The following is a 12,370-nucleotide window of genomic DNA, read 5'->3' as shown; positions in this document are numbered from 1 at the left end:
ATAGTACAACAATGTTTTGTGATTTAAAACTGTTTGACAATTTCAAAAAAATACCACTATTATAGTATGATTACAGTTTTTCACATTATTATAGTGTAAAAAAATACACAACTTTATGGTATTTTTTGTCACATGATCAAAAATTAACACTATTACAGTTTGATCATAATATTAGGTGAGATTCTTAACAATCTCACCTACTATAATCCTAACAAAATTTCATGTCGTCCGATCGACCTCAAATTTGGCCAAAATGTGTTTCGCCACTTCCTGATCACGAATATATATGTGGCTATTTTACGTTCCCGGCCGGCCGGCCGGCCGGCCGCTCTTTGGAGCTTAATAGCTCCTAAACTAAAAAAGATATCGACTTGCGGTTTTCGGCAAAGGTTATATATCGGGTGAAAATTGCAACTTGGTGCATTGACCCCCCACCCCCCACCCCTCCTTCCGCCATTTTGAAGACCCCCCTTTTTTTGTTTTCTCAATAGCTCCGCCCCTATGGCATCGAGCGGGCTCAAATTTTAGTATGTTATAGCTGGGCCTTAGAGCTTTCCATCAATACCAAACTTAAGGTCCCCCGACCCCCCTGACCCGAGCTATAAGGGTCCAAAAAAAATTTCTTAAAATGGCCATAACTCCGGTTCTAATTGTCAGAATTTAAAAAATGAGGGCTTTTTGGAAAGCTCTCGTGAAATGCCACTTCCTCTTCTAACATCGCAAGTTCATAAAACCACCGCTAGGGGCGCTATTATTAAAAAGAAAATTTTCAAATCTTATAAGTTAAATAACTCAAAAATTCCTTATGCAATCGGGCTGAAATTTTAGTATGTTGTAGCCGTTGATTATACCTATCAAACAAAAAAAACCTTAAGTCGATCTAAAACCCCTGACCCGAGCTATAAGGGGTCAAAGTTCGAACATTGACCGGCCTCTATCTCCGGTTCTAATTAACATAGCGACATAAATTTTACCTTTTTGGTTTCGTCTCGATGAGCACTTTCAGGCGGAAGTTCAAAAAGTCACCACAGGTGGCGCTGTGATAGCGTCAAAATTCATCGAAATTCAAAGTCACTTTTCTCAAAAACGGCATTGTGCAAGTTAATGAAATTTTAGTATGTTGTAGTCCAGTCTAGGACGTTTCCAAAATGGTGCGTATGCGCGCTGTGGTTAAAACAGAACCGGAGGTATGAGGGGTCAAAGTTCACAAAATTCAAAAAATCATATGTCCGGTTCTATGTGACCGATTTTTGATGAATGAGGGCTTAAACGAAAGATCTCACCAAATGCTACAACTTTCTAGAATATTTGAACTTCGTGGGACCAACACCAGGGGCGCCACAGTCGAAAAACCAATTTCAATATCACATAACCTCAATTATCTCGACTGTCGCTGAACCGATTTTGATGATTACTTCGACACAATTGTAGAACACATTTGTGTCTACATTTCGTCCATACATCATTTTCCGCTCAGACTACGCTATCACTCCGATTTTGCCGTTTAAGTGTGAAAAAAATGATTTTTCCCATAATAACGCTTTGAAATCACTCAGATTCCAATTTGACTGCCTCTACTCCACCAAGACACTTAAAATAGGGTTTTAAATGGAAAGTCCCACAAAATACAACAATTCTTTGATATAGTTGAAGTTCAACAAATGACTACTTGGGGCACTCTGGATGAAAAAACGAGTTAAGAAACAAAAAACCTCGCTTATCTTGGCTTCTGAGTAATCGATGAGATCATGTTCTATGGGAAAATTATAGAGAACATTCTGGTCCACATTTCACCCATATATCACTTTTCTGCCAGTTCATCCAAATCCTTGATATTTTGGTTTAAATACAAAATTTGCATAATTTCACGAATTTGATTCAAGATAACTGAATGGCGTCTCCCAACTTCAGCTCTAAATCGAATTTGCATGCACTCCGAGCTAGCTCACGTTAAGAATCTCACCTACATAAGCCGGTTAGGATTATCTGTTCCTTTTTTACCTCTATGAGCGATAGGGACAAAAATAGCCTAAAAGTTTAAGTAATTTTTCTGACAATACCAATCTATGATAATTTTCACTCTAATGAAAAACATTATGTTTGAGTATTGTAGTTTCTTTTTCCAAAACGTTTTTGCTTAATAAAAATTGGAAGTATAAAAAATAAATAAAATTATTTATCATTATGAGAATTTAAAAATTCGTAATTTTTGAGCTTAAAAATTTACTATATCCCTTTAAGGACGAGAGGCTTTCCACTAAGCGAAATTCAACGAAATCAAGTTTCCCTCGATATTTTAGCCAAAATAAGAGAACCGTAAATCTCTTAAAAGATTTTTAAGAGATTAAAAGAAGAAATTTTAAAGAAAAGAAATTTTCCCATCCCTCCATCCGTAAAGAAATTTTCCCATCCCTAGGAGTCCTGGAAAACTATGGGTCATATATAACCCAATCGTCCTTAAAGGTAAAAAAAGCGCAAAATTTTCCAGACGACTAGTTTATTCGTTTAAAATCAATTATAAATTTTAGAATTTAAAAATTCGCCATTTTTGAGCTTCAATATTTACTACATATCAAATGGATGGAGACTTGCAAAAAATATTGTAGATTCCTTCAACGTTCTGCTATGCAATTACGTTAAAACCTAAGGAAAAAATAACTTTAGGTAGTCAGGAAAAATTATTTTCTTCATGGGACACCGGTGTTCCAATCGTCCTTAACTCTTTCGTCTCTTTTGGGACTCTGAGTACCCAAAGAAGCATATGAATATTCTATGAAAAACAATGTTTTTTAATTATTCAGAGTTGATAAAAATCCGATTCTTGTGGATGATTACAAACTATAAGGATGTCCAAATGTAATATATTTTTTGTAGGACCTCAGTTAATTCCTGAGCTTAGATATTTTCGATTAAAAAATGGTGAAATTGTCTTGCAGCATATGCTGCGGTCCGGAAAGAGTTAAAGGGTTCAGTCGGTTAAGTAAACTCATTAAGGCTATCAATGAAGCCTTGGTTGTTTTTTATTCTGGAACCTCTGGAACAGAAATTTGAAGTTTTCACCTTGGCATATTTTGCCCCATGAGGGACCCCTTGTTTCTCTTGTGAAGGATTATACCGATTATATTATTTCCTTATACCAATAATTTACTTCCAGTGAATTATGGATCAGTTGCTACACCAAATTCTCCATATCGCGTGTATGTGAATGATCCTCTGGATCCCAGTAAGGTGGAAGTGATGGGACCATGGTTGGAACCTGGAGTGAAACCCAATGTTCCCACTCACTTCAATGTAGATGCTCGTGCTGCTGGAGATGGTGATCTCAAAGTTAATATCATTCACGATGAAACAAAGATGGATGTTCCAGTGAGAATTCTTGATAATGAAGACAATACCTATGCAGTTGAAGTTACACCACCCCTCACAGGCTCATACACCACCAATTTGACTTATGGAGGTCTCAAAGTACCCCTGTCACCAAAAGTCTTTGTCAGCAAAGCCGTGGATGTGTCTAAGATCAAAGTGGATGGATTAGAACCAAGTGAGTATCAAAGGGAATTATGATTTATTATTATTGTAAAGAGGAATTGATTAGTTGGATTTCGAGAGATTTGGTAAAATTATTGGTTAATCTGACCACGATCATTAGCTGCTCCGGTCAATAGCCTTCAGCAGTTTCGAGTGATTTTGTCTGAGGGTATTGGGCGAGCTGATCTCGCTGTTACAATCACAAGTCCTTCAGGGAGTCGTGTAAAGGCTCATGTGATACCAACAGCTGAGGGATTTCTTGTGAATTTTACACCAACTCAACTTGGCGAATATCTGTTGAGTGTGAGTTTTGGAGGAACACCCATAACTGCCCATCCCTTCCATCTCCAGTGCCTCTCGGGCAGTGACTCGAAGAAGGTGACTGCGAGTGGTCCAGGGCTTGAACGGGGAATTGTTGGACAACCGGCTGAATTTATGATTGATACAAGAGGTGCTGGACAGGGTGGATTGGGTGTTACTGTGGAGGGTCCATGTGAAGCTGCGATCAATTGTCGGGACAATGGAGATGGGACGTGCAATGTGGCATATTTGCCAACAGAAATTGGCGATTACTCTGTCAATATCACGTTCAATGATCAACATATTCGAGGATCACCTTTTCAAGCCATCATTGTACCCCAGCCAAATCTCAATAAGATAAAGGTGTCGGGAATTGGGATTCAACCTCACGGTAAACTGGAGTGCAGAGGACTTGATGGATGTTTTTTTTCCCTAGATTTTCTCCTTAGTGTTAGTGCCATTTTACCCCCTAAATTTGCTTTTGGAGTTGTTTGATTCTCTGTTGTTTCGATGTTGTACAGTGGGTGTCAATAGTTTGTTGCCTAATGCATGTTTGAGAAATCGAGTGAAAAAAAATTATAGAAAAAAAAACTTTTACAAATTTTGCTTTTTGCAGATGAGTTCCCTGTAATCAGTAGATATTATTCATATTTTTCAAAAAAAAAAATTAATTTTATTTCATATCAAAAATAATTGTTTTCCAAAAAGTTAGTCATTTTTGAAAAATCAAAAGTTTGTTGCCTCATCTAAAAAAAAAACTAATTTGAAATGATCAAAACATGCAACCAACTTAATGTAAACCGGTTACATTTTGGGTTTATGTCATTTGAGAGGCAAATGGTGGGTTTGTACATTTTTAAAGTTGTCAATGGTAAATATATGTATATAGAAATGATGATAAATAATAGGAAATAATAGGGTATCGACTCAGAGGGGTGATAACAGCATTGTAAGCAAGGGGAAAACAACTCGCGAGTCTAGAACATCTACCAACGTGAATATTGCGAATATCGGCATTTTTTCGTGAATATTGCGAATATTTAATAAATATCGTGAATATCGCGAGTATCGCGAATAATTCCTGAATATTGCGAATATCACGAATAATTCTTGAATATTGCAAATATCGTGAATATTCCTGAATATTGCGAATATTGCGAATATTTCCTGAATATCGCGAATATCGCGAATTTAGGGAAATATTCGAATATTTTCTTCTTCCCATATAAAATTGTGAATATTTTGTGAATATTGATTCTACGACATGAAATTTTGGTCAGTTGTTTGCCCCCTGATTGTAAGTATCTCTGATAGTGACCCAATGATGTCTGCTTCATAAATTAAAAGATAGTTGGTTACTGAAGGAACACAGGTCCCTACAGTTACAAAAACCAGCACATTTTGAAAGAAAATGGTAAGAATGTTTGGGTGGCTCTCAATATTCCATTAGTTAGCTAGTTTAATCTGGATAAAATATTGTAGTTTTACTTGTTTATTCAAGTAAATTTACAACTTTTTATTCAGATTGATCTTGCTTTCCAATGGAATATTGAGAGCCACCCAAACATTCTTACCATTTTCTTTCAATATGAGCTCGTTTTTGTAACTGTAGGGACCTGTGTTCCTTCAGTAACCAACTATCTTTTAATTTATGAAGCAGACATCATTGGGTCACTGTCAGAGATACTTACAATACTTACAATACTCTGAGTCGATACCCTAGGTCTGTCAGTAGCGTTTTTCAGATGTACTCGTACCTCATTAATATAATATTTGAATATTTTATGTATAACCTTTAGTGATTTTCTATAAAATTTGGCAATTAACGACGCAGATTCATTCCGGCAGTATCTCTGGATGATTTCCCACCTTTTAACTCCGTCTAACACGCCATTTTAACCTACTTTATGAATTATCAAAAAACAGATTATTTCTTGTTATTTATTATCACTTTTAAACACATGTATTGATCATATACAACTTTAGAAATGTCCAAACGCACCATTGGCCTCTCAAATGACATAAACTCAAAATATGGTCGGTTTATTTTAAGTTAGTTACATGTTTTTGACCTCTTTGAGTAACTTTTCAAATGAGGCAACAAACTTTTGATTTTTCAAAAATGAACAACTTTTGGAAAACAATAATTTTTTATATGAAATAAAATGCAATAATTTTTTCGAAATAAGGTAAATGTACCAGCGATCGTCAGTGTTCCTTGGATCGGAAGGTTGTCCCGCGTATCGGAACCCTAAAATGTACTTTTGAAAATTATTCACTGTATTTTAGTAATTTTCTTTAGTAAGATGCTTCACGTTAGTTTATATTTAATCTACAGAACTAATTTTCTCGTCGGATTTCATACAAAATTGCTATTGTTCACCAAATTTATTGAATCACTGTATCAGAGTCTTAGCAAAAAATCCACCATTCATCACTTGCTTAATAGTTCACGCGAGAATTTGTCAGCAAGAATATGAGGATTTATGTTTGATTAAAATGATTTATAAATCTGTGTTAATTAAAAAATGAATATTCAATGACTCTAATTTCACTATCAATACAGTTTTTTAATTGTTTCGGCAAGGAATATTGAAATTAAATTATTTTTTTGCAAACAAGTACGTTTTCTTTCATCTGTTCCTCGAATCGACACTTTTTTTTCCTGGAAAATTGCGCTCAGCGCGCTCAGTTGTCATCTTTACAGCCATTATTAGATGTTTTTGTTGTGATTGAACAATTTACCAATGAAAGTTTCATTAAATTTGACAATTTTAGAAGTTGTATCATGTGAATACACAGTGCACAGTGTAAGGTTGACAAAGAAGCTTCAATGAAGCCTTGTAGAGTGATTTAGATGCCAAGAAAGCAGGTGTATCCTCATCAAAAACGTCTGCCGATCCGTGGCTCACCCCCTTCCGATCCGCGGAACACATTGCATCCTTACAATTACACCTATATATTATTAATTTCCGTAATTAGTAAAAGTGTCAATACACAGAAATGGTTAAATGGATCGCTAATATATCAATTGGCATGTAAAAAAATACCAATTAGTGTTCTGGAACTCATATATTCAACTAAATATGGAGCACATCTCTTAACATTCCGATCCGTGGTACACTTCCCTTATATAAATAAGATCTACGGATAACAGGCTACTATAATTTGCAAAAAGAAAAATTTTAAAAAGTAATTTTTTCTATCATTTTTTGCACCTGGTTTCCCGAACATACATGAGGCAACAAACTTTTGACACCCACTGTATCTTTTTTTGCTGTGCATTGATAACTGGCTAATCAAGAGATTTTGCTGTTTTTGAGTTTGAGATTTTTTTTTTTAAATTCCAGGATCATTGAAAATTTCTGTTTTGTCTCAGGTGTCATCATGAATGCTGGAACGGACTTTACGGTGGACATGAGCAAAGTTGGCGGTGATGTTGATGCCAAGAAACTCGTCTGTTCAGTCTTTGATCCCCGAGGGAATGTTTTACCAAGTAAAATTGTTCAAGGCACCAACAGTGACACCTTCCAGATTATGTATACACCCTTTGAGGCTGGTAGACATACCATTGAACTTCTCTATGATAATGTCCCAATTCCTGGATCACCATTTGTGGTGCATGTTAAGAGTGGATATGACCCCAGTAGATGCCGTGCATTTGGACCGGGCTTGGAACGTGGTCTGACCAATAAACCGTGCCATTTTACTGTTGAAACTCGTGGTGCTGGAACTGGAGGACTCTCATTGGCCATTGAGGGTCCATCAGAGGCCAAAATGACATGTGTGGACAATCGTGATGGTTCATGCGATGTGGAGTATACACCAACAGAACCTGGAGAGTATGACATCACAATTAGATTTGCTGACAAACACATTCCTGGATCGCCATTTAAGGTGTTTGTCGATGAATCTGTGGATCCCAGCAAGGTGAAAGTCTACGGTCCGGGAATTGAGCATGGAGAAGTGCGCGAAGGGATTCCAACACATTTTCTAGTCGATGTGGGTGAGGCAGGACCCGGAAGGATTGCTGTGAAACTCAATGCATCCGATGGGAAACCCCTGGAGAATGTCAATGTTGAGGATAAAGGCAATGGACTCTATGCTGTTCATTTTGTTCCACCAAAAGAAGGAACAAATCTCACTGCCAGTGTTAATTTTGCCGATCAACCAGTGCCTTGCAGGTTAGTAGTTTTTTTCTTTGTTGTTGAGATTTTGACTTGGGATTCTCTGACGATTTTTTATTGATTCAATAACTTTACGAAAACACTTTTTAAATTTGCCAACAAATTGTTTTTGATCCTGAAACATAATAAAAATTTCCATTTGTGGTTGGACGCGATGATAATAATTACCAAGGACGTAGCGTGGGACAGGCCGTTATCATCATTCCCTCCCTCCACGATATTCTATATACTTATATTTTTAAAAATAATAAAACTAAAAGTAATTAAAAAAAACTGAGTAAGATTTAGGTAATTTAAGAAGGCCAATTTCACCCTTGATGGCTTAACCCTTTAAGGACGAGAAGGTCAAAAATCGGGGGTCAGAAAAAATCACTTTTTCTGACTTCTTGCACCGGTGACCCAATCGTCCTTAAAGGGTTAAAAGGTCTTTTATTAAATCTTATGAGCTTTCCAAAAAGCCCAATTGAGATTAAAAATGGATTTATAGTGAATTTTTTTTATTGTATCACAAATATTTAAATAAAAAACTTCAAAATGGATTTTTGGGAAAGCTTCTTCATAAGCTTTTCTCACAAAGAAAGCTTCAATATCATTTTTGAAGAGCTTTTGGTAAATCTCCAAAGCTATCCACACATTAGCCTAGAATAATTAAAATCGGTTTAGCATTGATTTTTTTAGTAATTTTCCTGAAAACCTTTTAAAACTCTTAAGAGTATGTTTCATTTCATTTATGATCAAATTCTCAGCATTTTTTGAACAGATTTATCGGGAATTTGAAACAGAAACCTTGTAGAAAACTTTTAAAGGAATCTTTAAGGAAAATTGAAACTGCTTTAGATCTCTTTTACTCTTCGAATTTTACAGAGACAGCAGTATATTTTGAGTTATATTATATTTCTACTCCTTATCCTTACCCCCTAAAGAGTTATATTTTGGTAGAATTTTAAAATATAAAGTTTCGAGTTTTTAGACGTCATGACGTCTAAAACAACGTTGTCTAATGACAACGTGCACGTTGTTTGCCCGTCTATCCGGCCGTTACCACGCTTAGACGCCAAACTGTCAGAGATAGAAACTCGGAACCTTCGAAGGACCCACTCATAAGTCGACGAAGGTCTTCTTCTAATCTAAAACTATGCTTTTTTCGAATTACTCGAAAACACGTAGTGTGATTTCTTTGTCATTTTTGGACAGGTTTTAGAGGTTACCTAGAGGTTATATACCTTTGAATTACTCCTAATAATAGTTCTTCAAGGTCAAAGGTTAAAAAGGCTATAGAAGAGCATATTTATCAACCGAATGGGGTCCTGTTTTTTCTCGTTAGAAAGGTCTTGGAATGCCTTCTAAGTTTGAACCAATTCCAATCGGGTCTTAACCAGTAATAAACCGATGACTAGGGGAAGTGCTCATAATTTTGGACAGTCTGCTTATAAGCATCGAAGTTCCAAGTTTGAAGTGCGATATTTTCTATACTAATTGACATTTCTTGTTACTCTCTTTTCAGAAGGGTTGTTTAGAAACTCAGCAAGCTATTTATCGTCTTATTTTTATTAAAATTAGTTTTAATACGTTTAAAAATGAATTGATAAGTAGAGGTGACCTTGGCTCTTATTTTGGACAACTTGTTTATTAATTTGTCCAACTTGACTGTAAATTTGGACAGCTAATGCACCTCAATAGGATGCCCATTGTTCTTCATTTGATGAACCAATCTTACCAAGTCCTCTTCCTGTTCATGTAAGGGAAACGTAGAATGTCACAAGAAGCCCGGAAACTTTCCATATCATTCATTAAAGTGAGTTGACTTCGGTGCTCCAAGTACGTGCGGATTCGCTCATTCCCTGACCTTTCCGGGAGCCTTTCAAGGCATTTCTCGCTACATCTCTTTCGTAGAGATGATGCTCCTTTGTTTCTCCAGGCATTTGTCCAACCTAGTCATCACAAAAGCTAAAACTTCACGAAATTTCGTGAGAAAAACACCTGTCCAAAATAAGAATCATCACCTCACTGGTGAATGTCTTAAAAAATTTCCCATTTTTCACACGAAAAATATAATTCACAAGGCAAATCTCACTTCAGGTCAAATGTACAAATCACTACTAACGTGAATCAACACAATATTCAATGAATATTCAATAATATCACTCAAAAAAAGCGAGGAAACATTGTTAGTACTTCACCACAGCTAAATAAAACTGAAGTAAACACAAAGTTCTGCAATATTTCTCGTAAGCAATTGCTCACACTGAATTTTCAACAAAGCAATTTCAAATCAAATCATATTCAAAATTTAACGTATTTAGTGTTAAAATCTTCCAAAAAGAACAAATATTTAGATAGAATTCATTATTCATCAAATATTGGAATAAAAATCCATCATTTTAATCAATTAATTTTTAGTGTCCAATTTTATCCTCACAGTGTCCAAAATAAGAAACTGCACAAAATTATGAGCCTTTCCCCTAGACGTAAATTAATTTCGCAAAACGTTTCTTTGGGGGATAATCCAAAAATATTCTCCTCATATACTCAGCTGACATAATTTTAAATTGTTCCCCCATTTAACAGATGTCCTGGCTTCGTCCTTGGTGATAAACCAAACAGAAAGAATCTCAAAATTTTTGCTTATATGTAGTTTTCATTGCAAATGGAATTGAAGGATCTAATCTAATCAATGATATTTCAGTCCTTTCGTGGTCACAGTTTTTCCCAAATTTGATACAAAGAATGTCAAAGTTTCTGGGGACACGCTGAAAAAGGAGTTGCCAGCTTCCCTGCCGGCCAAATTTCAGATTGAGACCAAGAAGGCAGGTCAGGCTGATATTAATGTGTCCATAAAGAATCCTCAGGGGAAATCATTGGTGCCGAAGATGGAGGAGATTGAGGATGGAACCTATGCTGTGACCTTTGTGCCAGATGAATGTGGACCGTACAATGTGAGCATCAAGTATGGAGGTAAAGATGTAATAGGATCACCCTTTTTACTACAAGCTCATCCCACGGGTGAGGCGAAGAAGTGCAAAATCCCCGAACCCATTGTGAAAAAGTCAGAACTTGGGGCGAAGAATCACATTCCGGTGGATGCCAGAGAAGCCGGAACAGGTGCAGTCACGTGCAAAATTAGATCACATACGGGAAGGTGAGAATGAAGGTTAATCCTAATTTTATGAAATTCTATGAAAATATGTTTTGTGTTTATTTTTTTTTTCTCAGCGATGTGGACATTGATATTCTCGAAAAGGATGGTTTCTTTGACATTTTCTATGTGCTGAGCGATCCTGGAGATTATGATTTGGATATTAAGTTTGGCGGACAAAACATCCCCAATGGCACTTTCTCGATTAAGGTAGCAAAAAATCACTAATTTTTCCTTTTGTTCTCTCTCCCTTTCTAATCACAATTATATTATCATACTATTTTGGAGTGCGAAAAAAAAACTATGCAATATACGTCAATTTAGAGTAGCAAAAAAATTGAATTTAATGACTCTTAACAAAATTAGAATAAATATTTAGAAAAGGACTCAAATAAAATTAATAAAAAAATAATATTTATTGTAAATTATTGCAATAAAACTTAATAAAATGAACAAATATCTCTTGGTGGCGGTTAAAATTACATAATTCAACATTTTCTTTTCTTTTCTGTTCAGTTTATTTTTCCCATCGTCGTTCTCTTTTAGCGCATAAAATGTGAAGAAAAAGAATCACGAGAATTTGATGAAATATTCTGAGCATGTGATAATGTGCATGATCACTTTCTTTTTTTTTATTTTTATTTTTAACGAAATGTATTTTATGTTTTTTCCCTCTCCTTCCTAATCTCGTGTATTTTTGTAATTTTGGTTTCTTCTCACTTCTTTCAACACTCAAAACAATTAATCCATTTTTTTTTCGCCTCTTTCGAAATGATACTGCACACTTTTAGTAACTTCTAGAGAAAAAAAAACAGTGCGACAAATAAATAACACAAACTGCTTATTTTTAGAAAATAAAAGACATAATAAAATCGATGAAGAGTTTTCAAGAGAGATAAACAATAACACAATTATTGCAATAATTAAAACTATTTTTACTACATTTTAATGATGTTGGCGTATGTTGTATATTTTAAGCCGCAAAATAATATGATTAAATACTTTTTTTTTATTATTATTTATAATTTTAATAACCGCAGAGTGGATGATTTTTTTAATTGCACTAGATTGTGTGTGAAAAATTTGTGGGAATTTTTAGGGAGAGTCTCGAAAGGTAAGGTTTGCTATTGCTTTAATCGAGGGGAATATTTTGGACAGTAAGAGAGACTCTTCCATGTTAGATTTTGTGAGTGACTATAGCTGAAAAAAAAATGCAGGA

General features: G+C 35.4%; 1 protein-coding gene across 6 annotated transcripts in view; it reads left to right on the top strand.

The window, feature by feature from the left end:
* The window catches only part of LOC129798703 (filamin-A), a 99,319-nt gene that overhangs the window by 42,452 nt on the left and 44,497 nt on the right, over window positions 1-12,370 (top strand). For 4 of the 6 annotated variants that reach the window (XM_055842006.1, XM_055841989.1, XM_055841998.1 and 1 more), the window contains 5 exons: window positions 3,155-3,541; window positions 3,650-4,219; window positions 7,208-8,012; window positions 10,702-11,154; window positions 11,229-11,361. In XM_055842006.1, coding sequence (XP_055697981.1) covers window positions 3,155-3,541; window positions 3,650-4,219; window positions 7,208-8,012; window positions 10,702-11,154; window positions 11,229-11,361 — 2,348 coding nt within the window. The remainder of the gene's footprint in view (window positions 1-3,154; window positions 3,542-3,649; window positions 4,220-7,207; window positions 8,013-10,701; window positions 11,155-11,228; window positions 11,362-12,370) is intronic. The other 2 variants (XM_055842033.1, XM_055842024.1) reach the window with 1 other exon arrangement.

Source organism: Phlebotomus papatasi, chromosome 1, assembly GCF_024763615.1.
Source record: "Phlebotomus papatasi isolate M1 chromosome 1, Ppap_2.1, whole genome shotgun sequence".
NCBI lineage: Eukaryota > Metazoa > Arthropoda > Insecta > Diptera > Psychodidae > Phlebotomus > Phlebotomus papatasi.
This window is presented reverse-complemented; position numbering and strand designations above follow the sequence as displayed.